Below are 26,139 nucleotides of genomic sequence, written 5' to 3'. Positions count from 1 at the left end.
CATTTTACGTTTAATGTATACAAAAAACGTATACGGTAAATGGATGCCATACAGTGGCTTCTGTCACCATAGAGTTCCATTGTAAAAAAATAAACGTATACTTTTTTTGCCAGACACTGCAGGATGGAAAAGCGTGGTGTGCTATGCTTTTGTATCTTCTTTTTCCTCCACCCAATATATATGTTAAACGCAGGGCACAAACATAATGTGAACCCAACCTTACCAGGAATGAGTGTTCGTATGAACATGGCTGCTGAGGAGCACCGGCAGTTATATCAGGATAGGTCATCAATATCTGATCAGTGGATATCCAGCATTCAGCACCTCGGCCTCTTCCTCAGCCCGTGATGTCACGTTTATCGGTCACGTGGACTTATGTGCAGTTCATCCTATTCAAGTGAATAGACCTGGGCTGCAATACCAAGAACAGCCACTATACAATGTACGGCGCTGTGCTTGGTATGGTATGCCCTTGCTTTATGATCGTGGAGGGGGGCTGACCCCTGCAGAATAATGGGGCACTCCGGTTTTCCCCTCACTAACCCCCCCCCCCCCCTTTCGAAGTCATAGCCAATCAGAGGTGGACACAGATCTCTAGCTGGGCTGCGAGGTCCTAATGCCTACCATCTAGATATTGTTCTACTGCACCCAGCCAGAATGGAGCAGTGTGCGAAACTACAATTATTGCAATACTTATACAGACCCCCCCCCCACCATACAAGCTGCCCCCTCTGATCTCAAGGGCCCCATAAATCTGACGCTAGCATATTTTTTTTCTTGGAGAACTTTCTTACAGAGTTTGGTCACCTGTAAGGATCTCCAGTCTCTGTGTGGGTCCATCGTCACTAACTCAATGGATGATGGATCGTCGATGATGCAATTTTCAGGTGGACCATCCATGAAGCATGGTGAGCACTCCCTCTTTATTCACTGCTACGGTCCCTCCAGTCCTGGATCATGTAAGTTCTTGTGTCGTCAGAAGGGTAAGATGAAGCTCCAGGTCTCCAAAGCAAAATTTTGTAAGATGACCCCTAGCAACCAAGTGGCATTTACAACACTGGTGTCTTCTGATGTGACAGACGGACCTCAGTGTCCAGGGCCTGTAGGTAACCGCTACCTCTGCACCAGCTGTAGCTACGCTCATGAGTACAGACCGTACTGTCCTGAGATTATGGCCAGGAGTCGAGTGTGTGCTGGTCATCCAGGGCCTACATGTGAAAAGCCTGGTCAAATTTCGCCGTGCACCCTACATGTCTCTACATTTAGATTTGGTATTGTTGTGTCCTACTGCTTTTTTTTTTTTTTTCATTTTTAGAATATAAAAGGTGGAATCTAATTGGTTGCTATGGACAACTAAGTCAGTTTTCCTTTGAACCAGTTTTAATAAATTGTAATGTACAGTATATTATAACCTAGATAGGTGAAATATAAATACATTAGCAAATTAAGTTGTTAATATTTTTAAAGGGAATCTGTCAGCAGTTTTGACCATACTAAATTGCTGACAGCACTGGGTAAGGGCTGGGGAGAGCAGGACAAACATACCTTTTGTGGAGCTTTTCAGGAGTAGTTGTAACGCCCTAGAGTGCCGCTACCACCTTTGCACCCTGCTACTGTCTTTAATGGTTGACCTCATGTCTTTTTATGTCCTAATTTCCAGGTTCTGAACAATGTGCAAATCTATTTCCATGCAACTGTTTATGTGTAATGTGCCTGGTTCACCAGCAGATGGCGGCAAGCATGGCAGAGCTAGTTTATCTACAATAGAACCCTTATTTCCATTGTAGCTCTATCTAAGAGAGGGAGGAGTTTGCTTAGTTAGAGGTCATTGGATAGTACCCCCTGGGGAAGGAAGCAGGAGCCTGTCCCTCCTGGACGAGCCTTGTCTAAGTGAGCCTGAGCACCTTCAGCTCTGCTGGACACATAGGCCAAAGCCTGAAGCCTCACAGACCAGGAGTAAAGTGTTCCCTGGACGAAGTTAGAGACAGACTGCCAAGTGAGAAGTTGCAGCACCCAAAGAAGCTGAATTCCATAGCCAGCCTGTTAGCACAGCAGAGCCAGAGAACAACTGATGTAGCAGGGTTGAGTTTGTTTGCCTGCCAAAACTAATGCCAAAGCCTGCTGGAAGCCAAGACAAAGCATGTAAATCGTGTTGAAAACAAGTTTATTCAAGTAAGGCCTCATGCACACGGCCGTGGTTTGTTTCGCGGATCCACAAAACACGGATGGCGTCCGTGCGCGTTTCCGCAATTTGCGGAACGGCACGGACAGCCTTCAATATAAATGCCTATTCTTGTCTGCAAAGCGCGGACAAGAATAGGACATGTTATATTTTTTTAGCGGGGCCAAGGAACGGAGCAACAGATGCGGACAGCACACGGTGTGCTGCCCGCATCTTTTGCGGCCCCATTGAAGTGAATGGGTCCGCATCCGAGCCGCCAAAATGGCGGCTCAGATGCGGACCAAAACAACGGCCATGTGCATGAGGCCTAAAGCTGTTAACTTCATCGCAAGGTCTGGACTCAATTTATTCTTCATCAACAACCCCCTTTTCATTTGCTGCAGAGCCAACGCCTAGGGTCCAGCGTATCCAGGTAGGAGCACGTGACACGTGCAACACCATTAAGGGACATTAGGCCACCCTACAACACTCTGGCATTCCTACACCTGGGTACCATCCATATCACTAAAAGGGGCCCTGTGCCCTTGTTGCTTCACTGTAACTGGCGTCACGACAAATCCAACAAGTTCTTTACTTTTATATCTCTTCTTAAAGGGCCCTGGGGCGGAGGCGCTCGCTGCATAGTGTGCATATCAAGTTTTATTCTGCCAGATTCTGCTTCTACAATTGCCCAGGAGGCAGAGCTTCTCTGTGAAGTGCTCTCTGCATTGCTGCTCCTCCCCTTTGCTGTGAATGACAGTTGTAGCATCCAATCAGGAGACCACTACAGCTGTCACTCAGAGCTGTGATGCAGCCCAGTGCAGAGAGCACATGACAGTGAAGCTCCGCCTCCTGGGCACTTTCAGGAGCAGAATCTGGCCGAATAAAACTTTATATACACACTGCTCCTGATAATAAAATCTCCACAAAATATATGTTTGTACTGCTCTTGCCAGTCTCTAACTACTGCTGTCAGCAGTTTAGCATGGTCAGAACTGCTAACACAGGGATCAGCAACCTCCGGTACTCCAGCTGTTCTGAGACTACAACTCCCAGAATCCTCTTTTCACTTTTATGGCTGTTACAAGAACAGCCATGTAAGTGTGCATGCTGGGAGCTGTAGTTTCACAGCAGCTGGAGTGCCGAAGGTTGCTTATCCCTTTGCTAACAGATTCCCTTTAAATAAATATTCAGTCATTTTATATATTTTATTTACCTCCTATCAGCCTTTCAATTATTTTATTTTTTAATTTACATTATTTCCTGAGATCTCATAAAAGACATTTAGGTGACATTATAGATTTTATTTATATTCTATATTTGCTGATGGTACAGCAGCTCCAGTTACAGGGGAAAACACTGCGGGCTCGTCAGTGTAGTCCCTGTGCACTGACATACAGGCTCCGTTTGTTGCCGACACCTGTACTAAGAGCAGATAGAGGCAGCTGTTTAGTGTCACGTACTTTTGAACAATGGCGACATAGAACGGCGTCCGGCTATTGCGAAACTTCAGCTTCCAGCTGTCGGAGCATGCTGGGAGTTGCAGTAAAGTTGGAGAGCACTGCTGTAGTGAATCATAGTGCTAGTGTTCTGGTATAGCAGGACAGGGGGGAGAAACTACAACTCCTAGCATGCAAACTTGCTCTGCTCTTCTAAGAACTCTCCTAGAAATGAACGGAGCATGCTGGGAATTGTAGTTTCACAACAGCTGGAGTGCAGAAGGTTGCTGACCCCTGCTCAGACAAGGAGCAATAGACAGACCTCGGGGAGTTGCCATTCATGCAATTTTCCCCATATGCACTCAAGACATTTTAGTGAAAGTCAAAAGAGGAAGCCCCCGGGGTGAAATGATCGACCCGCTTCTGCAAATCTGTGACATTCTGTGCACGGTGTGAAGATCTGCACATATAGCCATATAGCGGTGGTCCTGGCAGAAGGGGCTCAGCTCTACTGAATCTATTCTGGTGCAGAACAGCAGAGAGGGGTTGGCAGAGCAGTCACTGATAGGAAGGCTGCGGCTGTGCTCCAGGAAAGGAGGAGTCAGAGGAGCAGGAAGAGAACGCAGAAGCTCAGGCCCTGGAGTCTGCTGAAGCCTGCACCTTCCCGGGGTCTGAACAGGAAGACATCCAGGATGTGGCCTCTTCTGCTGGCACTTACCTCCCTGATGCCCGTCACCTACTGCAACTCTACTGCCATGAGGGGTAAGTTACAATGGCTTCCAAAACTGCATCAGGAAACCTGACCCTGTGGCCGTACCCTTAAGCCCCAAACAGGGGTCCCCCCAGGAGACGGGGACAACAAGGTCTTCCAATTTTACAGTAGGGAAGGGAAACAGATTTCAGCTCTGAAGCAGTAAACATGTCTGAGCCGAATTATCGAAGGGGTGGCAAGAATTACAGAGGCTTCACCAAAACGACATGAGACAGGAGGGGGTCCCCAGGAGGGATAATGTATTTTAGGAGTTACCTGGTGGTAAACTGGCGATTACAGGTATAGACTGGCCTATGTTCTAAATGGCTAGAATAGTTGTGTAGTGGATGTAGCTTAGCTGAGTTTGTCATTTGGGATAAGGTTAGGGCTACACGACAGCATGTGTCGTGCGACAATTGTTATAATGATAGCACTGCGACATGACAGTACCCAAAAATCCATCCAAGATGATTTGTGACACCATAGACTGTCATTATAAAAATTGTTGCACGACATCAATGTCGCGCGACACAGGGGGCAGTGTAGCTGTGCCCTATGTGTCGCGCGTCACGTGTGGTCGTGTAGCCATAGCCTAAGTCGATTGAACTGTGGTTTATATAGGACTTCTGGTAATGAGATATAATATATTATATATACTTAAGATACTAATATATATATATATATAACATTATAGTCAGTCGTTCGGGGATCCATATCTTGATTGGAGTGACTGCCCATATTCTCGCTGTCGATCACTTTTATTCCTTTTTATTTTCACAAACTATTGAATGCATTGTAACCGTATGTATCTTTTATCTGACAATTCCTTTTTGTATTGCACTGCGCTATTGTGTACATCCGAAATATTGTCTCTTCCTTGCCGTCTTGCAGAACTTACTCTTCCGAAGAGAAAAACGTTGCCTGTATTGATTCAGGGGATTTTATGTCCCATTAAGATAACCTGATTTATTAGGACTAATTGGTACGGGGAGAATCTGGGAACGTGGGCCCCTTTTGCCTGGTGGTGGTACCCATTGTAGTATGAAATATTGGGGTGTTGGAAAGCTATGGGAGTAATCTAGAATAATTCTGTCATCTAAAATAGGTAGGCGTGACTTTACGCGCTAAATTAATAAGCTCAGTCGTGTAATTTTCCCCCTCGTGAAGTGGCCTGAGAGTAGGGATCGTCACAGATATATCCGTATATGTACTGTATCAGCCCTTCCCAAATATCCTGAGACATTTAAGCACAGTACCACCCCAAATTTCCCTTAAAACAGTTATCCAGTAATTAGTATTATCAGATCAGCGGGGCGCGAATCCCAGGACCCCGCTGATCTCCGTGCCACAGCCTCCTCCTAGGCCAGTGACGTCACCGTACATCAGTCACAAGGCCTAGGCGCAGCTCAGTTCCAGTCAATAGGGCTGAGCTGCAATACCAAGCACAGCCATTATGCAATGGACGGCGCTGTGCTTGGCAAGCTGCCAGAAAGGCGCAGTACTTACTGGAGCTCCGGTGAGCGGCGCAGCTTCATGAAATAGCTGACTAGAGAGGGTGTCAGGACTCGGACCCCTGCTGATGTTATATTGATGACCTGAGGACAGACCATCCGTATCAAATTCCTGGATAACCCCTTTAAACTGCCTACTTTTGGGATAAATGTGCACAAACCCCACCCCTTTTCATCCAGCCCCGCCCCCTTCTCGAGACTGTTACTACGTATTTTACCTCTTGGTACACCTCCATGTCAAGTAGGTAGGGATTGTATGGAGCCTTCTCAGGAGATGAGATAGCACGATGGGTGCCGGTGGTGATAGACCCCCACCAAGTATGGTGGTATAATAAATGTGAGAACAGAGATCAGTAAAAATAAAAAATCAGTTTACGTAAAAAAAAAATACAGAATTCCCGGAAAAATGGAATAAAAAATGAAAAAAAAAAATTATCAGAAAAGCTATATATGTGCCAATATGGTACCAATAAAAATGACAGCTGAGCCTGCAAGAAACATGTCCTCACATAGATCTGTGGATGAATTTTTTAAAATTAATTCTATGGGTGACTCAAAGCAAATTTTGTTTTTAAAAGCAGTAATACGGTACATAAAAAATGATACAAATCTGCCGTTGACTGAAAGCATTTGTGAGACGGATCCGGATGCGGATCCGTCTCACAAATGCATTGCAAGGACAGATCCGTCTTGTATCTTTTTTCACATTTTTACCTTTCTGACGGAACTCTATGCCGGAAAAGAAAAACGCTAATGTGAAAGTACCCTTACCTGTTCCAATTGATCGCACAGCCAGTGTTCTGACAGAATACTATACCTTATCAGAATGTCCGCGCGTGCGCACTCAGGGGTAGGGAGTTCTGATGGAACATTTTGCACTGACAAATCTACCTACCCCTGAGTGCGCACGCGCGGTGTAATCCTGATGTGTGTGTCTGACGGGAGTAGAAAGCCGCGCGTGCGCACCCTCTCCTAATCAGCCGTGACTCCGGGCGCAGGCGCAGTGTGTCCCGGCTGGTTTCGCGCATGCACATTAAGTGGGCGCTTCTCCCGCGGCGGTGCTATAATTGTGACTTGCCCGTGGATCTGCGCTTGCGCAGCGCCGCACACCCCCTCCTCCTTCTGGTGCGGCCGCGTCACCGGAAGTGACGAGGGTATAGCATTCTGATAAGGTATAGTATTCTGTCAGAACACCGGCTGCGCGATCAATTGGAACAGGTAGGTTAATTTTTTTATTTTTTTAACCCCTCAATCTACAGTTTACTATGCGTTCTGTATTAAGAATGCTATTATTCTCCCTTATAACACTTTAATGGCGTCCGGGGTTGCTTTCATCCCTATCATCTCCTAGCAACCATGCGTGAAAATCGCACCGCATCCGCACTTGCTTGCGATTTTCACGCATCCCAATTCATTTCTATGGGGCCAGGGCTGCGTGAAAAACGCAGAATATAGAACATGCTGCGATTTTTACGCAACGTACAAGTGATGCGTGAAAATCACCGCTCATGTGCACGGCCCCATTGAAGTGAATGGGTCCGGATTCAGTGCGGGTGCAATGCGTTCAACTCACTCATTGCACCTGCGCGGAAATCTCGCCCGTGTTGTCACAACGCCATTTGCTTGGTCCTGAAGTGGTATAATTCAGGTGTACCTTAAAGGGGTTTTCCAACACTTAACCCCTCTCCTCCAGACATGGGGTGGGAGAAGTGTCTCCTGGGCAGTCCCCCTCCGGCTTCTTCTCACCCCGACGCTTCTTGATTGACAGATTTCTCCCTTTACAGAAATATAAGACCGATCCTCATATGCCCCCATAGTAATGATCTAGAACTACCCCCACAGGAGGGATTCCATAAGTCCTTATTCTTCCCATTAACAGATGGCAGAAATCCTGGCCCTAGACGAAGGAAATCCTGGCTACTGCGCTGGTTCAGGGGGTGAGGTGCAGACTGTGGCGGCTTTTTCTCAGATCATAGGACGTCTTCGGGCGGTTCCTGATTTTCACCCGGTCACATTGTCATTTATGATTATGTATCTGTGATCACAGCACTACGTGATTGCCAGGAACGTACATTCCTTGTCCGTGGATACTCTCATGTCACCTGTGCTATCAGCACCTGGTTTATGTTGCCGCGATCTTCTGCAGACGGGGATTTTCCCTGCAGTGTATCACACTTTATTAATGACATAGAATAAAGCAGAGGTGCAGGGGCGGAGGAAGGACACAGTCACACGGGAATCTCTTCCACAGATTTGTAGCGTCAGGCTGCGCATCCGATTCAGTGGGACTAATCCCTATGTGGACACCCGCTGCAGTTTCCCCATGTAAACCGCGCCAAGAAGAAATATGTCGCTATGGCAAGGATATCCCATTAAAAACAATAGGGGGAGTAGAGATAGCATCAAACAAACAAACACTAATAAAATAAAATTTCCTGAAACCTATTAAATGATCTACAAAAAGAAATAGACATATTATTAACTCAGGAATGGAGTTGGTTTGGAAGGTTAACATTGTACAAAATGCTCATACTCCCAAAAATACTTTATAAATTTAGGACACTTCCAATCTCATTACTTAGCAATCTCCTGAAAAAGGTCCAGACGCAAGCTTCAAACTTTGGGGGGAAAAACGAAACCCAGAATAGCGTCTCAAATCCTTACTAAAAAGCCAAATATTGAGGCATATTACAAAACAACCCTTATACAACAATCTCTAGATTGGTTGAAAGCCAAAAACTTACAAAAAAGGTGGGTGCAAATAGAATCCAGTATCCTACAACTCGCAGATTGGCCGAAGCTCATTTTGAACTCAGCCAAATTTTCGAATTTACGTAAATCACGTGTACCCACAGTGAAGGCATCCTTAGAAGCATGGAGTAGACAAATCTCAAATACTGACCGTTCACCAAATATGGTTAAACATGCCCTTGAAGTAGAACCACTTAAACACTTCGCAACTCTCAAAAATATAGATGAATGGAAATCCGAAGGTATAACAGCATTGGGTAAAAGGGTCAAAGAAAATAGATAATTGGACTTTAGCTCCCTTAAGAACAGCTTTAACCTTTCTAATAAGGAGTGGTTCACCTACAAATCTCTCAAAGATATTTGGGGAAAGTACCCTAATGTCGAGGTTTGCCTCCCCCAGCACCTATCGGATCTACTAAACCAATCCAATAGCCGGGAAATCGAACTAACCAAAAATATTTCGTTGAACAAATGGAATAAAGCAATGGTCCTGTTCAAAAAAGCTACGATATGTACTAATCATAGAGAACAACTATTTAAGGATCCATTCACACGTCCGTAATTTGGGTCCGCATTCGTTCCGCAATTTGCGGACCCATTCACTTTTAATGGGGCTGGAACGGATGCAAATCCACATTTCCTGGATCCGCATCCGCATTTTCGGGATCCACATCCGTTTTTTCGGGCTCCGCAATTTCGTTCCTGAAAAAAATAGAACATGTCCTATTCTTGTCCGCAATTGCGGACCAGAAAAGGCATTTTCTATTATAGTGTCTTAGATGTGCTGTCCGCAAATTACGGATCGCACATTGCAGGTGTCCGTGTTTTGCGTATCCGCAAAACACTTACGGACGTGTGAATGGACCCCAAGATGATGTCTAGATGGTACTATACCCTGTGAAGCTTCATTTCTTTTACACTTCGTGCTCGGATAGTTGCAGGAGAGGATGTAGCCAAATTGGAACTCTAACTCATGTATTTTGGTCATGCTCAAAATTAGAGAAACTGAAAGAAGACCTGAGTGTGTTAACTAACATGGTGTTGGGCAAACTGATTGCGCTTTCCCCCTAGTTGGTATTACTAAACTTGGAAATAGATACCATTAACCCACTAATACATGTCTTTGTTGCACATAGAACACTGCTAGCGAAAAACTGGAAAACAGAAAATGTTCCAAAAATCAAAGACATTATAGTCATGGTGTCAAGAAACATTATTATTGAACAACTATATGCGGTGTGTATGAATAAGGCCTCATGCACACGACCGTTGTTTTATTCCGTGTCCGTTGTGCCGTTTTTCGTGATTTTCTGCGGACCCATTGACTCTCAATGGGTCAGTTGAAAACTCGGATAATGCACCGTTTGTCGTCCGTGATCTGTAGTTCCAGTCCGTCAAAAAAATATAACCTGTCCTATCATTTTCGCGGAAAACGGTTCGCAGACCCATTCAAGTCAATGGGACCGCAAAAAAAACACGGAGGCACACAAGATTGTCATCCGCGTCCGTTTTTTTCCTATCATTTGCATAGCAAACCTGTCTTAGATTTTTTTTTTACTTTCCTTCATGTCTGGTGGTCCTCCAAAAATAAAGGAAGACACACGGAAACGGATCACGGAACAACGGAACCCCATTTTGCGGAACGGAACACTACAACGGTCGTGTGCATGAGGCATAAGAAAGACATTTTGAAAAAGAAATGGGAAACGTGGCCGAAACACTTCCCTATAAGTTAAAATAGATGAGACATATGTCAAGGACTGGTCAATCACGATGTCACTCGACTAGAAGAAGCATATACTGTTACCTTTCTTGTATTTTATTGTTTTGTATGTTATACATTTAACTGACTTGACTCAAAAAATAAAATATCATGCTGTCAAAAATACTATCAACATATAAAATAATATTATAATTGTCAACGTTTATAACATAAATGTATATCCTTAAATTGAAAATCAATAAAAAATGTATTTGTTGAAAAACAATAGGGGGTGAGGGGGTGGGTTGTGAGCAGAATATAAGCTGAAATCCCTGCGGAAATATAATGCCGTGTGAATGTACGCGCCCACATTTTTTACTACATTTTACTACAAATTTGTCTGTGGAGTTGTTGCAGATTGTACACTATGCATCACAAAAGCTGCAGAATGTTTTTGGGTTTTTTTGCAGCGTATGGCTGCTTTCAGGCGGTCAGTATTTGGTCAGTATTTGTAAGCCAAAAAAAGAAGTACCTAAATAGATAAAATGTAATGGAAATATTTGTGCCTCGTCGGTGTTGTGGACCCACCCCTGGTTTACAAATACTGATGTAAAATACTGACCGTGTAAATAAGGCCTATGGATGAGTTCTTTTTCAACCCAATTCACATTGCTGATACGGTAAATTGCTCACAGCAATAAATCCCGGCCCTATAGGGGTGAGTGGGGGGCAGTCAGCAGATGGTAATGCAGGGGCTAGTCTGTCATGTCTCTGGCCCCAAGTAAATATCTATCTATCCATCCAAACATGCGACGTTTCAATCCTCTCAATGGGATTGAAACGTCGCATGTCTGGTGAATAAAGTCTTTTTCTTCTTTTCTACAAACTGGATGTGCTGCGGAATTCTTTATTTTTATATTTTGGAGGTGGATCGCCCCCACAGCCGATGGCACTCCGACTGCACCTTGTTGATAGTGGTGCTGCCCACGCTATCTTTATCTGTATCTATCTATCCATCCATCTCTCTTTATCTTTCTCTCTCTATATCTATCTATCTATCTATCTATCTATCTATCTATCTATCTATCTATATATATTTCTCAAGCTCTGTCTCTCTCTCTCTATCTATCTGCCTGTCTCTATCTATCTAGTTACACTTACATGCTTTTCTTGTTTCTAGACCTCCCTGCACCAGCTAACGTCCACATTGATTCCTACAACATGAAGCACATACTGAGATGGGATCCGGTGGAGGTTTCGGAGGAGCGGCTCCCTGTAACGTACAGGGTAGAGTGTGTTCTGTAAGTAATGCAGGATACATATTATCATCACTGTATGGATGCAGTGGGAGATATTCACGTCCACGGCCCCTTCTAAGGACAGACATTTGGCAGAGTTTATATTACACAGTCTGACGGCGACCAGTGCTCGTCCTTGTAATTCCTAAAGGGGCAGGATTCCAAGTGCCCTGGCGCCCTCCACAGAGACAGCAAAGTTCTTCTCTCTCCCCCCCCCCCCCTCCTCGCACTCCCAAATATACTTCCATATCTAACCTTCTACATATCCTGTGTCCCACATCTTATAGAATTATTTAGGGCAGGCATGTCCAAACTGAGGCCCTCCAGCTGTTGCAAAACTACAACTCCCAGCATGCCCTAATAGCTGTAAGCTATCCAGGCATGCTGGGAGTTGTAGTTTTGCAACAGCTGGAGGGCCACAGTTTGGACATGCCTGATTTAGGGGTTAGGCTGACCATACACATAGCAGATGTCGGGGTAGACAAGGAGCAGTAGTTGGAGTTCTCCCATGGTTTGAAGCGATGGTATATTGCTGGGATATGCCATCACTAGAGGTCCTGAGATTGAAGGGGCTAGGGTGCTGGTGTAGCACTGCATCCCCTTCTCTTACAGATCGGAGCCCCTGACCACTTGACAGGGCAGGACAATGCAGCCAGCCCAATTCACTTGATGGTATTATGCCATAAGATGGAGAACGTGGTTTAGAATGGTGAAGAGGTTAACAATGGTGGTCTAGGGCAGGAAAGGGTACCTGTAATTTATTTTACCTAATCTGCATAGGTCCAGAATTCTTCTGTTTTTCTGAGACCCCCGCCGTTCTACTCCTCTCTTTTCTGTGCCCGATTATTGTTGCCCGAACTCGATTTTGGTGGTACCAGCTGACGATCTGCAGCAAGCCCACAGAGGACGTTTGAGGAGGGGGGATGGGAGTCGTTGTGTTGGTGAGGATTGGCGCAGTGGTAATTAAGGGGGCAGTCCTCACCCTGGCACTCTCCAGATCGTACAATGTTGGAAGGGTTGCAACTCTTCTTTGCCTCGGGGCACGCCCTGTGCTTCCTGGAGGTGGCTGGGGTGCCCTTGGTGTTAGGGGGATGAGCAGTAGGGTGCAAGTCAAGAGAGCAAGAGTCGGTGGACGATAGAGGCAATGACCAGGCCTTTTTAATTTTACTGAATAGATGAAGGGAGCCACAGCATATATCCATACAGCAGGTACAGTCTTGAAGTATTTCACAGAGTAGGCTTTTCACCAAAGACTGTATTTAGAAGGTGACAATGATGGTAGTTGTACTCCCTGAGTCTCTTTTTAGAAACACTTTGGAATTTTCCTAAATGACCACAGTCATGCAATCACTCTCAATATACGTTCTGCAGTGCCCAATTGCAGGATGCAGTCCTAGATCGGATGGCCAGTAGCAATAAACCAAGTCCACGGGCAGTAAAGTCTTTTGCCATAAACGTGTGTTTTCCTTACTGTCTCGGTCCAGCAGGTCCTTAAATTGGTCCTCAACCATCTGTAAATATTCAGTGCTTCCTTCCCTCAGAGGTTAATCCTTAGTAAAGTTGCTCTCTCCACTCTCCACAGGAATGGTGTTTTCCTGGATAAGAATTCAGTTTGGCCTACATTTGCAGCAGTACACACCAAACATGTCCTCACTCTAGCTTTTCTGGATAGGAATTCCCTACTCTACAAGCCTGGGGGCAGGACCAGCCTGTCTACTGGAAACGAATTAAGAACTACCAATTTAACCATTTCTTACCTATATATAACCATATGGGATACTCAATGCACAGACCATTTCAGTAAACCTTTTAACAGTTTTTAAAGTGTGAAACACGGCATTATACCTGGTATTAACCCTTTAGCAGTGATGGGTCACTGTACATCTAATGTGTATGGGAGCCTCCTGACTCTCTCCTAGACAGCTGATGTCAGGAGAGAAAGGGTCGGCCAGTTGGATTTTAACAGGTTTGATCCTCTTGTTGCTCTGAAGACATATGCTGCTGCCACAGCACGACCATCCTACGCTATCCACCAGTGAATGCCGGTTGACATAAAGAAATAACCAACTTGAAAAGTGGAGTGACTTTGTAAATCATCATCTAATAATGTAGTGAGTTGTAGCTTTTATTATGGTTTACAGCTGGAGTCACAATTCTGTAGGCTTCAGAGCTGAAATCTATCAGTATCCCTTATTATCTCAATGTCTGCTCATAGCTTGTTCTGGAAATTTCCACTGTGCAAATGCAACAATCTGATATATACGAAGAACTACCACCATCCCCACGTAAATTGTAGGAGTTAGGGATGCGGCTAATAACATGAGTCCAGAATAGTGAGTGCAGCTCTGGAGTATAATACAGGATGTAACTCGGGATCAGTACAGGATAAGTAATGTAATCTATGTACACAGTGACTGCAGCAGCAGAATAGTGAGTGCAGCTCTGAAGTATAATACAGGATGTAACTCAGGATCAGTACAGGATAAGTAATGTATGTACACAGTGACTGCACCAGCAGAATAGTGAGTGCAGCTCTGGAGTATAATACAGGATGTAACTCAGGATCAGTACAGGATAAGTAATGTAATGTATACAGTGACTCCACCAGCAGAATAGTGAGTGCAGCTCTGAAGTATAATACAGGATGTAACTCAGGATCAGTACAGGATAGGTAATGTATGTACACAGTTACTCCACCAGCAGAATAGTGAGTGCAGCTCTGGAGTATAATACAGGATGTAACTCAGGATCAGTACAGGATAAGTAATGTAATGTATACAGTGACTCCACCAGCAGAATAGTGAGTGCAGCTCTGAAGTATAATACAGGATGTAACTCAGGATCAGTACAGGATAGGTAATGTATGTACACAGTTACTCCACCAGCAGAATAGTGAGTGCAGCTCTGGAGTATAATACAGGATGTAACTCAGGATCAGTACAGGATAGGTAATGTGTGTATACAGTTACTCCACCAGCAGAATAGTGAGTGCAGCTCTAAAGTATAATACAGGATGTAACTCAGGATCAGTACAAGATAAGTAATGTAATGTATGTACACAGTGACTGCACCAGCAGAATAGTGAGTGCAGCTCTGGAGTATAATACAGGATGTAACTCAGGATCAGTACAGGATAGGTAATGTATGTACACAGTTACTCCACCAGCAGAATAGTGAGTGCAGCTCTGGAGTATAATACAGGATGTAACTCAGGATCAGTACAGGATAGGTAATGTGTGTATACAGTTACTCCACCAGCAGAATAGTGAGTGCAGCTCTAAAGTATAATACAGGATGTAACTCAGGATCAGTACAAGATAAGTAATGTAATGTGTGTACACAGTTACTCCACCAGCAAAATAGTGAGTGCAGCTCTGGAGTATAATACAGGATGTAACTCAGGATTAGTGTAGGATAGATAATGTGTGTATACAGTGACTCCACCAGCAGAATAGTGAGTGCAGCTCTGGAGTATAATACAGGGTACAAAGTACAAATCAGCTTTTGTAAAGATTACATTTACATATAGAATATACAGTAAAACGCTGCTCACAGTTGGACATTTAAGCGACATCTTTTGGACAGTATCCTCCTATTTTATACTTGTTCCCTTCGTCTGTATATTCCAGGAGCAATCGCAATATTTCAATGTGTGAGAACATCAATGAGACACAATGTGATCTCACAGACAAAATACAACCTTTCTGGAGAGGCGCTTATAGAGTGCGGGCGGAGGTGAGAGAGCGGACGTCTGCCTGGACCAAAACGGGTCATTTTCAAGCAAATATAGACAGTAAGTGGAAATGATCATTTGACTTTCTAGACATTAGATTGCAGTCTGACTTCTGAATGCCTAAAATAAATCTAACAAGTTCCCCTGGGTGCAAATTTCTTTGTATGGCCCATCAGGGCAGGCTATTATGGTCAGAACATTAAAGGGGTTCTCCACTTTGGACAATCCCTTTTATGTTATATGGGTCCCTCTATGATAAGCTTATCACGAGTGTCCTGCTACTGTAGCAGAAACCTGGTAGTAAGCAAGTGTTCAATTTCCCTACAGCGCCTCCACAGGGCAAATGAAGAATTTCACTTTTCCCATTCACATTAGTTAGCTATCCATATAATGCAGAGATGCATCAGGTCTTCCAGAGCCAGGCGCTTTTTTTGCCCTTGGACCCTGCCAGGGCCTGAGTCAAAAACTGAAACGGCACCCCTCCCCCCAATGCCAATTTCTTAACCTAACCCCTTCTCCTCAGCCCATGGCCCTTCGGCTGCCCCTCTCTTGCCCCTACCTGGTGCTGCCTGAGGCGATCGCCTCACCTGGCCTCATTAGTGGTCCACCTCTGGACCCTGTGTTACCATATAATTTCCTAATATAGTATCCTGGGGCGGTTATTTGGTTGTCTCCAGAGTTGCCTTTTGCCATATTTCCTCAGATTTTATGTACTGGCTGAATTTTAGGCTTTTTTTGTTGCATGTTTTATGTGTTGTCTTTGCTCAGCCTGCTATTTTTATTCTTGTAATTTACGTCTTCTTCTGCTTTGCAGCAAAAATTGGTCCTGTAAAGTCCCTCGTCGTGGAGTCCCATGAAAACACAGTGAAAGTAGATTTTTCACCCCCGTTTTCACCAATTCTAAAAAATGTTAGATACACGGCGTATTACTGGAAGGAGGGCGCTGAGGAGAAGGTGCGTGTTTAATGCTTGGGTCTGAATAGTTATACATAGGAAGGCAACTTCCTAAAACTCAACTTTTAATATATATATCTCAGAAAATACATCCAGTAAAGACAGGTCCCACCAGGACCAATAAAGCCGTAGTACAGCCAATAAATCAGAAAGCGGCCACATCAGGACGGTTAGCGACTAGAGAAGACGGGTAGCGCAGATGGAACAACACGTCAATGTATGTCCCTAGGCTTACCCTAGAGAGATCTGCTCGGCCCAGAGATCCACCTGGATGGTAGGAGTACTCTGTCCACGTGCCCCGGCTCGCCTGCCCTTATGCAGCCCTATCCCTTATCTGATACAATATACAAAGTCCCCACGCGTTTCACCTTGTAATAAACAAGGTTCCTCAGGGCATTTTTTGCCCCCTGGAGTCCTCCAACCGTGCATGCTGGTCTGTGAGAGGATGACGTCCACTTCCATCTTCATCAGATAAGTTAATCGTTCTGAATTAGTGGTCTTTATCTTTTGGTCATGTCTGAATCTGTTGAGTATCATACTGTGTATCCGTCCTAGAGACCTATTACTGTCTCTCGGGGAGCTCCGGTTTTTGTTGCTTATCTTTTGTATTCTTATCTACTTTTGTCGGTTACTTATTCATCCTACTATTAGACTGACACCATCTGTCCCCGGATGAACCTTGTTTATTACAAGGTGAAACGCGTGGGAACTTTGTATGTTGTATCAGATAAGGGATAGGGCTGCATAAGGACAGGCGAGCCGAGGCACGTGGACAGAGTACTCCTACCATCCAGGTGGATGACCGAGCAGATCTCTCCAGGGTAAGCCTAGGGACAGACATTGGGTTATTTTGCCGTGTTGTTCCATCTGCGCTACCCGTCTTCTCTAGTCGCTAACCGTCCTGATTTATTGGCTGTACTACAGCTTTATTGGTCCCGGTAGGTCCTGTCTTACTGGATGTATTTTATGATATATATATATTAAAAGTTAAGTTTTTTAGGAAGTTGCCTTCAGTGATATTTCTGTTGTTACAGCAGCTGTCTGTGAGAGATCATGTTGTTTTCAGTGATTTTGTTGATTATACATAGGAAGACTTTAGATCACCGTATCTGGAACTAGGAGAACCGAGAGCAAAATATGGCTTCTTCCCATAGAAGGGAAAGGAGCAAAGGAATTGACCCCTTATACAGATAACATCATGTTCTTTACAATGGTCCTTCACAAACTACAATGTGATAAAAAAAAAAGTGCACTAATAAAACTATACTGTTCCAGTGTTATGTGCAGTGCATAATTAATACCGTCATACTGTGCCAAAAATCAAGAATGGTTATACAGCGTCCAAATAAAATCATGCTGCAGTAATAGTATATACAGTGTGCAAATAATACCGCCATGCTGTGCACAAATAACACTATACAGAGCCAATAGTATGGAGCATAATTAATGTCGTCATACTGTACCAAAAATCAACTATGGTTATACAGCGTCCAAATAAAATCATGCTGCAGTAATAGTATTTACAGTGTGGAAATAATACCGCCATGCTGTGCACAAATAACACTATACAGAGCCAATAGTACGGAGCATAATTAATACCGTGCCAAAAATCAACAATGGTTATACAGCGTCCAAATAAAATCATGCTGCAGTAATAGTATATACAGTGTGGAAATAATACCGCCATGCTGTGCACAAATAACACTATACAGAGCCAATAGTACGGAGCATAATTAATACCGTGCCAAAAATCAACAATGGTTATACAGCGTCCAAAAAAAAACATGCTGCAGTAATAGTATATACAGTGTGGAAATAATACCGCCATGCTGTGCACAAATAACACTATACAGAGCCAATAGTATGGAGCATAATTAATACCGTCATACTGTGCCAAAAATCAACTATGGTTATACAGCGTCCAAATAGAATCGTGCTGCAGTAATAGCATATACCAGAGATCAGATACCCTCAGCATTCAGTAACTCCCAGGGTGCACACTTTCTTGACTGTTTGTGTATCTCTCATGAAATTGAAAGGAGAATTCTGGGAGTTTCAGAACAGTTGGAGTGACGGAAATTGCTGATCCCTGGTATATACAGTGTGGAAATAATACCGCCATGCTGTGCACAAATAATATTGGCACAGTATAATTTTATGTGCAGTGGATAATTCATACAGTAATCATACTGTGCTAAAAATCAGCAATAGTTATACAGTGCCCAAGCTGCAGTAATAGTATTTATTTATGGAAATAATACCGCCATGCTGTGCACAAATAAAACTATATGGTGCTAATATTATGTACGGTGCATAATTAATACCTCCATACTGTGCTAAAATCAGCAATGGCTATACAGTGCCCAAATAAAATCATGCTGCAGTGATAGTATATATAGTGTGGAAATAACACTGCTATGCTGTGCACAAATAAAACTATATGGTGCCAATAGTATGTGCGGTTTAACTAATACCGTCATACTATGGCAAAACTCACCAGTGGTTATGACGTGCCCAAATAAAATTGTGCTGCAGTAAAAGTATATACAGTATGGAAATAATACCGCCATGCTTTGCACTAATAAAACTGTACAGTGCTAATATTATGTGCAGTGCATATTTAATACCTCCATACTGTGCCAAAAACAGCACCCTTTTAATAGAATATTAACCTATTGATGTCTGTTTTTGGAAAGCACACAGTCCCCGTGAATCTTCTAGAGCACTACCCTATGTCATTCTTTGCTGCTTCTGCATCAGCATTTACTGGCTCTTGACCTACTCTTATGACCTACAGACGGAGGCTCCTTTAAGGGCGCCCACGCACTTCGTCCTGGAGGACCTGGAAGAACTGACTGTGTACTGTGTGCAGGTCAAAGCCTCCACTGATTTTATAGAAGGTCAAGCGAGTGATCCCAAATGTGTGAAGACAATGAGTCGAGGTAATCAGGGCCGTCTTTAATATTAATTGGACCCTGGGCAAAAATTTACTTGGGCCCCCTGGATCCCGCCTTCCCACACCTTAGCAGATAATCACGCCCTCCACCACAACACACACACAAAAAATCCACACACCTGGTAGAGTCCAGTGAATGACTGTAAATACTTCCAGTTCTGAAGACTCCAGCGGCTCAGGATCAGTGTTCTGGGCAGCTGGGCTCAGGCTGGAAGGGGGCACCGCTCTGCAGGAAGGAGACCAGGGCTCGGCTCACCCTAGTGTTACAGTGCACCCCAGCACCCCACAGTATGCAGTATAGCACCCAATAGTATACAGCACCACACAGTATGCAGTATAGCACCCCACACTATAGAGTATCCCACAGTATAAAGCACCCCACAGTATACAACACCCCACAGTATACAACACCTCACAGTATACAGTAGAGCAGTATAGCACCTCACCGTATACAGCACCCCAAACTATACACGATACAGCACCCCACACTATACAGCCCCCCACACTATACAATACAGCAGTATAGCACTCCACACTATACAGCACCCACAGTATACAGCCCCCCACAGTATACAGTACAGCAGTATAGCACTCCACAATATACAGCACCCACAGTATACAGTATACGGCCCCCCACACTATACAGCCCCCCCCACAGTATACAGGACCCCCACACTATACAGCCCCCCCACACAGTATACAGCCTCCCCACAGTATACAGGCCTCCCACAGTATACAGGCCTCCCACAGTATACAGGCCCCCCCACAGTATACAGGCCCCCCACAGTATACAGGCCCCCCACAGTATACAGGCCCCCCCACAGTATACAGCACCCCACTATACAGTAGTTTACAGTATATTAGCATAACAGCCCCTGTCATCTTTTTCTGATGTAATCTTCTCAAAAAACGCTCCAAACGTCTCCTGCAACACTAGTGGTAGGACCTGTGATGACCTCATAGCCATGTGACCAGTAATATTGCTAGGTTACTGGTCACATGGTGATGATGTCATCTAAGGTCCTAGATCACATTCACAGCTCTAACAGTACGATGCCTGGACTCAGTGCCGGCAGGCATGGCATGGCAGCACCCCCTGTGTAGCTTACAGCCTGACACCTGGGGCAGTGGCTAGCAGGGCTCAAGAGGCAGCTGCCTTGGGCCCCCCAGGAGCAACTGGGCCCAGGGCAACTGCCCCTATTGCCCCTTGGTAAAGACGGCCCTGGAGGTAATGCTGCCCGTGTGAGTCTATCACATGTAATATCGTGCCCTGCTGTGCCCGCCACCAGTTAGAGGTGAAATCTGGATCCGCTAACCTACCACCCGGCGGTCTTATAATTGCTGGTCTGCAGCCGTAAGCAGCATTGCTACATGTTGGGCGGTGTACTTGGTACTCGGCACTGATAGGGCACCATGTTTATAGCAATCGGGAAGCAGGGGCGGTAATGATCCCTCTGTGCCTTCTCTATGAGGACTCCGGCTGTCGGAGACCTAAACAGTTTCCATACAGTTGCAGACATTGCAGAGCTCGTCCATGAGAGGTTAAAGGGAAACTCCTAGACAAACTGGTATTCTGTTTTTATAGCTTGGGCAGGACTAATTTCTTAAAGGGCATCTGTCAGCAGTTTTGTACCTATGACACTGGCTGACCTGTTACATGTGCGCTTGGCAGCTGAAGGCATCTGTGTTGGTCCCATGTTCATATGTGCCCGCATTGCTGAGAAAAATGAAGTTTTCATATATGCAAATTAGCCTCTAAGAGCAACGGGGGCGTTATCGTTACACCTAGAGGCTCTGCTCTCACTGCAACTGCCGCGCCCTCTGCACTGTGATTGACAGGTTGAAATAGTGATGTACATCATAACTCCTGGCCCTGTCAATCAAAGTGCATATGGCGCAGCAGTTATAGAGAGAGCAGACTCTAGGTGTAACGGCAACGCCCCCGTTGCTCCTAGAGGCTCATTTGCATATATTAAACCATCATTTTTCTCAGCAGTGCGGGCACATAGTATCTGTGTTGGTCCCATGTTCATATCAGCTGCCAAGCGCACATGTAACAGGTCAGCCGGTGTCATAGGTACAAATCTGCTGACAGATGTCCTTTAAACCCCTGTGTCATGCTCCGCCCCTGAAGGCCCTGCATTAGGCATAGCATAGCATTGAATGAGTTTCTCCTGTAGTGTTCCTTTAAATAACTACATAAGGATCCTACTTAAGGCGCCATCATAGAACACGTTTTATTTAAAATAAAATAAAAATACCTAAAGATAGGTGATACATTGCAGCTCTATCACCCAGCTCACCGAGGGTCTCTGTCTGAGCTGAGAGGACGGACCCCCCCCCCAAAAACAACAACAACATATAACTAAAGTAAAACTAAATAAAAACTATAAGAACATGACGAAAGAGAACAAGAAATTGTATTTTTACACCTTTTTTCTCCTAATATTCAGATTACAGTGAAAAGCAGTTGGCCGTGGCTGTCGTCTGTGTTATCTCTGTCTGCGGGATCGGTTTGGCCGCTGGATTCGTAGTGTATAGAAATCGCGCTGTTCTGAAGCGTTTGCTGTACCCCCCTTTCAGGATGCCGAATCACATTCAGGAGGTGAGTGCTACTTCTGCAGAAGCATAGACGGGGGAGCTGATATAAAGCCTTATAGCAACAACTCATTTTTGAGGAAACCTAATATAAGTGTTCGGTTTTCCTGCAGCGCCACCACAGGGTAAACTAAGCATTACACAGCGCCTATGCACATCAATGAGTTGCAGGATAGGGTCCTACAGGGTGAGAGACGCTCTTTATAACTATTCTCCACTCTGGCCGAAAGATGATGACCCTGAACAGGGAAGCCCCCCTTCTCTCTTCACAATTAACCCAGAATTGGTAAATAGTTTGTTTGGAAATGGGTTTTCTAAACCTGACAACCATTTTAAAGAGGTTTTTCAGGAGCCCTTAGAATAGGCATCAATATCTAATTGGTCAGGGTCTGACAACTGGTACCCCCACCGATTAGCTGTTTGAAGAGGCCGAGGCATTTACACCTTCTCACAGCATATTTAAACGGGACTGAGTTGCGCCTAAGCCATGTGACCGATGAACGTGACATCACCAGCCTAGAAAGAGCTCACAGAACTCACCAGAGTGCCACAACCTCTTGAAACAGCTGATTGGCAGGAGTGCCGGGAGTCAGACCCTCACCGATCAGATTTGATTAGCTATCCTCAGGATAGGTCATCAAATTCTACTCCCAGAAAACCCCATTGAGCCTTTATAGCCAAGCCACAGAACATACAATGAATTCCTGAGACCCTCATCTATTGGAAAAATAGTGGTCTAGTGACTCCTGTTTACCATTTGGAGGCCACATTATCCATAGTCTTTAAAATGGATGTCTGGAGATCTTTTTTTTTTTTCTTTTAAGGGCCAGAATAAGTTAAAAACAAAAAATAACTACTCACCTCACCGATTCTCTGCCACTGCTTTTTTGCCATTGTTCCGATCCCTACTGCTCTTTAGTTTCTGGCCCACCCTATATCTACAGTACACTACCTCAGTATTTATGGGTATGATGTTGTTTTCCAGTTCTTGGAGAATGTTTCTGAGCTATCCCACGAGGAATCGATTCACCCAAGTGATAAAGAAGAACATTACAATGATATTTCACTTTTAGAATTATCATTCTACCTGGAGGATGACCAGCTGTGTTCTGACCCAGACCTGGGGTCTACTGAGAAAACCTGAAGAAGTTCTGACCAAGCAACTGACGCTACTCATGCTGATCTGTACAGTTATGAAGCTTGTGCAGATGCCCCTCACGTTCGGTACGCACAACCTCTGGGACTCCTGCCATGTAAGGTCTTGTGCCAAGGAGTGTGTATAGTAATAACATGACTTTAGGAATAACTCCTCATGGTTATGGGTATCCAGATGGAAGGTGTGGGACTCTTTATTTTTGTAATAACTCAGGTTACAGTCTGTAGTCCCTGTGATTCGCAGGCTTTTGTTATGTTTGTCGATTGATCCATCACTCTTCAGTGGTTTTGGTTGGAGACTTTTGGAGATTCCTACACCTTGCATAAAATGTAGGCTTACAGCTAGCCACGGCTGTCACTGAAGGACAAGACTCTTGGGTGAGAGTATGGAGGTACGGTATGAGGAGATGTTCAATGTTTGGGGTGCCATTTCGTGGAGTCTTGAGTTGCTGAGGTCCAACAGCTGGAAGGAGAAAAGCTTTGCTGAGACATCAAGTGATAATGAACAGTAAGATTGTCTGCCTACTCCTGCTTGAAGATGGAACTATTAGGGAAGAGTGTGTAGACATGAGGCAGACAGAAAAGTCTACGAAAGACTTCTTGGAGCAGCTGGCGTCCTGATAGACCTCAACTTTACAAAATGGACTTGGACAAAATTTAAGGAGTGATTCATGATTAACACTAGGCAGCAGACATCAATTGAAAATGAGCATCAGTATAGAGTCTCTTCTAGAAGGTACCTTCTTCATGAGTGTAGATTCAAGAGTTTAAGACAGGTACAGGAATAGTCCAAGGATGTGATTTAACGCAGGAGAAATCTTGTCTGTTTTGTTGCCGGCTACTTCTCCCCCATGCACACATGTGCTTGGCATGAACTAAGGGTGAGTAAGCTATTGTTGGACACCTTTGGTGCTGGCTTGTCTCTCAGGAACAAAGGGTTCGGCATGTTGAAGTCCAACATCATCTGACAGGAGAAAGTCGGGACACCACCAGGCACATTAGACTGTTGGCTGGTTGGGTTTAGCCAACATTCATCTAATGTGTGAGGCAAACTTTAGTGTTAACCTACACTTGGGGAAAGTGTGGGGATGGTAGAACAGATGGCATTATTTTTAATTACCTCCTGATCTGCTGTCTTGGAGGTACCTGTTCCCTAATTGGATGCTTCAACATTGGGAGAAAGTATACAGCGTAAGCAAGTGAGCAGATGGTGGGTTATGTAGGTGTTTACCAGGGGAAGCCATCATGGTGGAGCCTCTCTCTTCACTGAACCTACCTCCACTATGTATAATAAACCTCAATGTGGAGTGAGCTTGGTTATAAACTCCATATTCAGGTTATTGAACTCCACAAGTTTTATACTAACCTGTTAGTTTACAGACTTCGTCGAACTGGAGAAACTTGTGTTTTTGGCCTACAACTCTTCAGAATCATTTGAGCAGTGTTATCTATCTATCCTGCAAGCTGATATATGTTCACGTGGTGTAGGAGAGCATTATTCAGTATTATAAGAGGCCACACCACTGGTTAAGGACTTTATTACAAGTGCACATCACCTCTAATGACTCTGAGGCCCCTTTCACACGGGCGAGATTTCCGCGCGGGTGCAATGCGTGAGGTGAACGCATTGCACCCGCACTGAATCCGGACCCATTCATTTCTATGGAGTTGTGCACATGAGCGGTGGTTTTCACGCATCACTTATGCGTTGCGTGAAAATCGCAGCATGCTCTATATTGTGCGTATTTCACGTAACGCAGGCCCCATAGAAATGAATGGGGTTGCGTGAAAATCGCAAGCATCCGCAAGCAAGTGCGGATGCAGTGCGATTTTCACGCACGGTTGCTAGGAGACGATCGGGACCCGATCATTATTATTTTCCCTTATAACATGGTTATAAGGGGAAATAATAGCATTCTGAATACAGAATGCATAGTACAATAGCGCTGGAGGGGTTAATTAAAAAAATAAATATATTTAACTCACCTTATTCCACTTGTTCGCGCAGCCGGCATCTCTTCTGTCTTCTTTTGTGAAGAATAGGACCTTTGATGACGTCACTACGTTCATCACATGGTCCGTCACATGATCCATCGCCATAGTGATGGATCATGTGACGGACCATGTGATGAGCGTAGTGACTTCCTCAAAGGTCCTATTCCTCACAGAACAAGACAGAAGAGATGCCGGCTGCGCGAACAAGTGGATTAAGGTGAGTTAAATTATTTTACATTTTTTTTAACCCCTCCAGCGCTATTGTACTATGCATTCTGTATTCAGAATGCTATTATTTTCCCTTATAACCATGTTATAAGGGGAAACAATACAATCTACACTACAACTAACCCAAACCTGAACTTCTGTGAAGAAGTTCGGGTCTGGGTACCACAGTCAGTTTTTTATCATGCGCGTGCAAAACGCATTGCACCCGCGCGATAAAAACTGAACATCGGAACGCAATCGCAGTCAAAACTGACTGCAATTGCTTTCCTACTCGAGCGGGTTTGCCGCAATGCACCGGGACGCATCCGGACCTAATCCGGACACGCTCGTCTGCAAGGGGCCTAAGGAGGGGCAAAACTTGACACATAGGTACTTAATACTTAAGTGTTGCCACAGGGTCTAGCTAAGGGGCAATGTTTTAATCTAGGTCATGATTCATTTCAGCGCTGGCACTTTAAGGGAAATTGGGATATTCAGCGTGTGCCATTCAATCACTAATAGATCATTTGTTAAATGTGTATTTTAAAGGGGATATTTCCAGTGAGGTATAGCTGAGATTACCTGGTTTATTAAACCTATGGAAGTGACGATACAGCAGTGGCTTCTTATGACAAGTGACCTTGTCGATGCAAATCAAAATGGTTGGTGCCACCGTATGTCTTCACTAAAAGTAGGCATCATTGGACCCCATTTCCATATGCCAAAACAGATCATTACATGATGTACAGTATAAATAGTCTGGGGAAAAAATTGCACTATTATATGGAAAAAAAATATTTCAGGGGGGCCGGTAGGCCATATTGCTTGGCTGGTGCCGGCCGCATTGCTGCTCCAGGGATACGGCCCAGTCATTCTATGCTCTTCATTTACAATGAGGTGATCCCTCTAACCCTGGGTTCACACCTGA

At 44.5% G+C, this 26,139-nt stretch overlaps 1 protein-coding gene across 1 annotated transcript; it reads left to right on the top strand.

Moving 5' to 3' along the window:
* Positions 1-3,836: 3,836 nt before the first annotated feature.
* On the top strand, positions 3,837-24,698 carry LOC122930810 (interferon gamma receptor 2-like). Its single transcript, XM_044284427.1, has 7 exons — positions 3,837-4,362; positions 11,496-11,616; positions 15,243-15,406; positions 16,161-16,300; positions 19,098-19,242; positions 21,710-21,861; positions 22,840-24,698. Exons 1-7 carry the CDS (start codon positions 4,293-4,295, stop codon positions 22,996-22,998), a joined length of 951 nt encoding a protein of 316 aa, XP_044140362.1. The 5' UTR covers positions 3,837-4,292; the 3' UTR covers positions 22,999-24,698.
* Positions 24,699-26,139: the final 1,441 nt, after the last annotated feature.

This window comes from Bufo gargarizans, chromosome 3 (genome assembly GCF_014858855.1).
Source record: "Bufo gargarizans isolate SCDJY-AF-19 chromosome 3, ASM1485885v1, whole genome shotgun sequence".
NCBI classification, from domain to species: Eukaryota; Metazoa; Chordata; class Amphibia; order Anura; family Bufonidae; genus Bufo; species Bufo gargarizans.
The sequence above is the reverse complement of the archived record's forward strand: the minus strand, read 5'-3'. Positions and strand labels throughout refer to the sequence as shown.

What these genes read in the sequence shown, in the direction of transcription:
- LOC122930810 (XM_044284427.1), top strand. Translation starts at nt 4,293, where the DNA reads ATGTGGCCTCTTCTGCTGGCACTTACCTCCCTGATGCCCGTCACCTAC. An exon ending in CAACTCTACTGCCATGAGGG is followed by an intron (nt 4,363 to 11,495) that starts GTAAGTTACAAT and finishes TCTTGTTTCTAG; the next exon opens with ACCTCCCTGCACCAGCTAAC. An exon ending in TGCCGAATCACATTCAGGAG is followed by an intron (nt 21,862 to 22,839) that starts GTGAGTGCTACT and finishes GTTGTTTTCCAG; the next exon opens with TTCTTGGAGAATGTTTCTGA.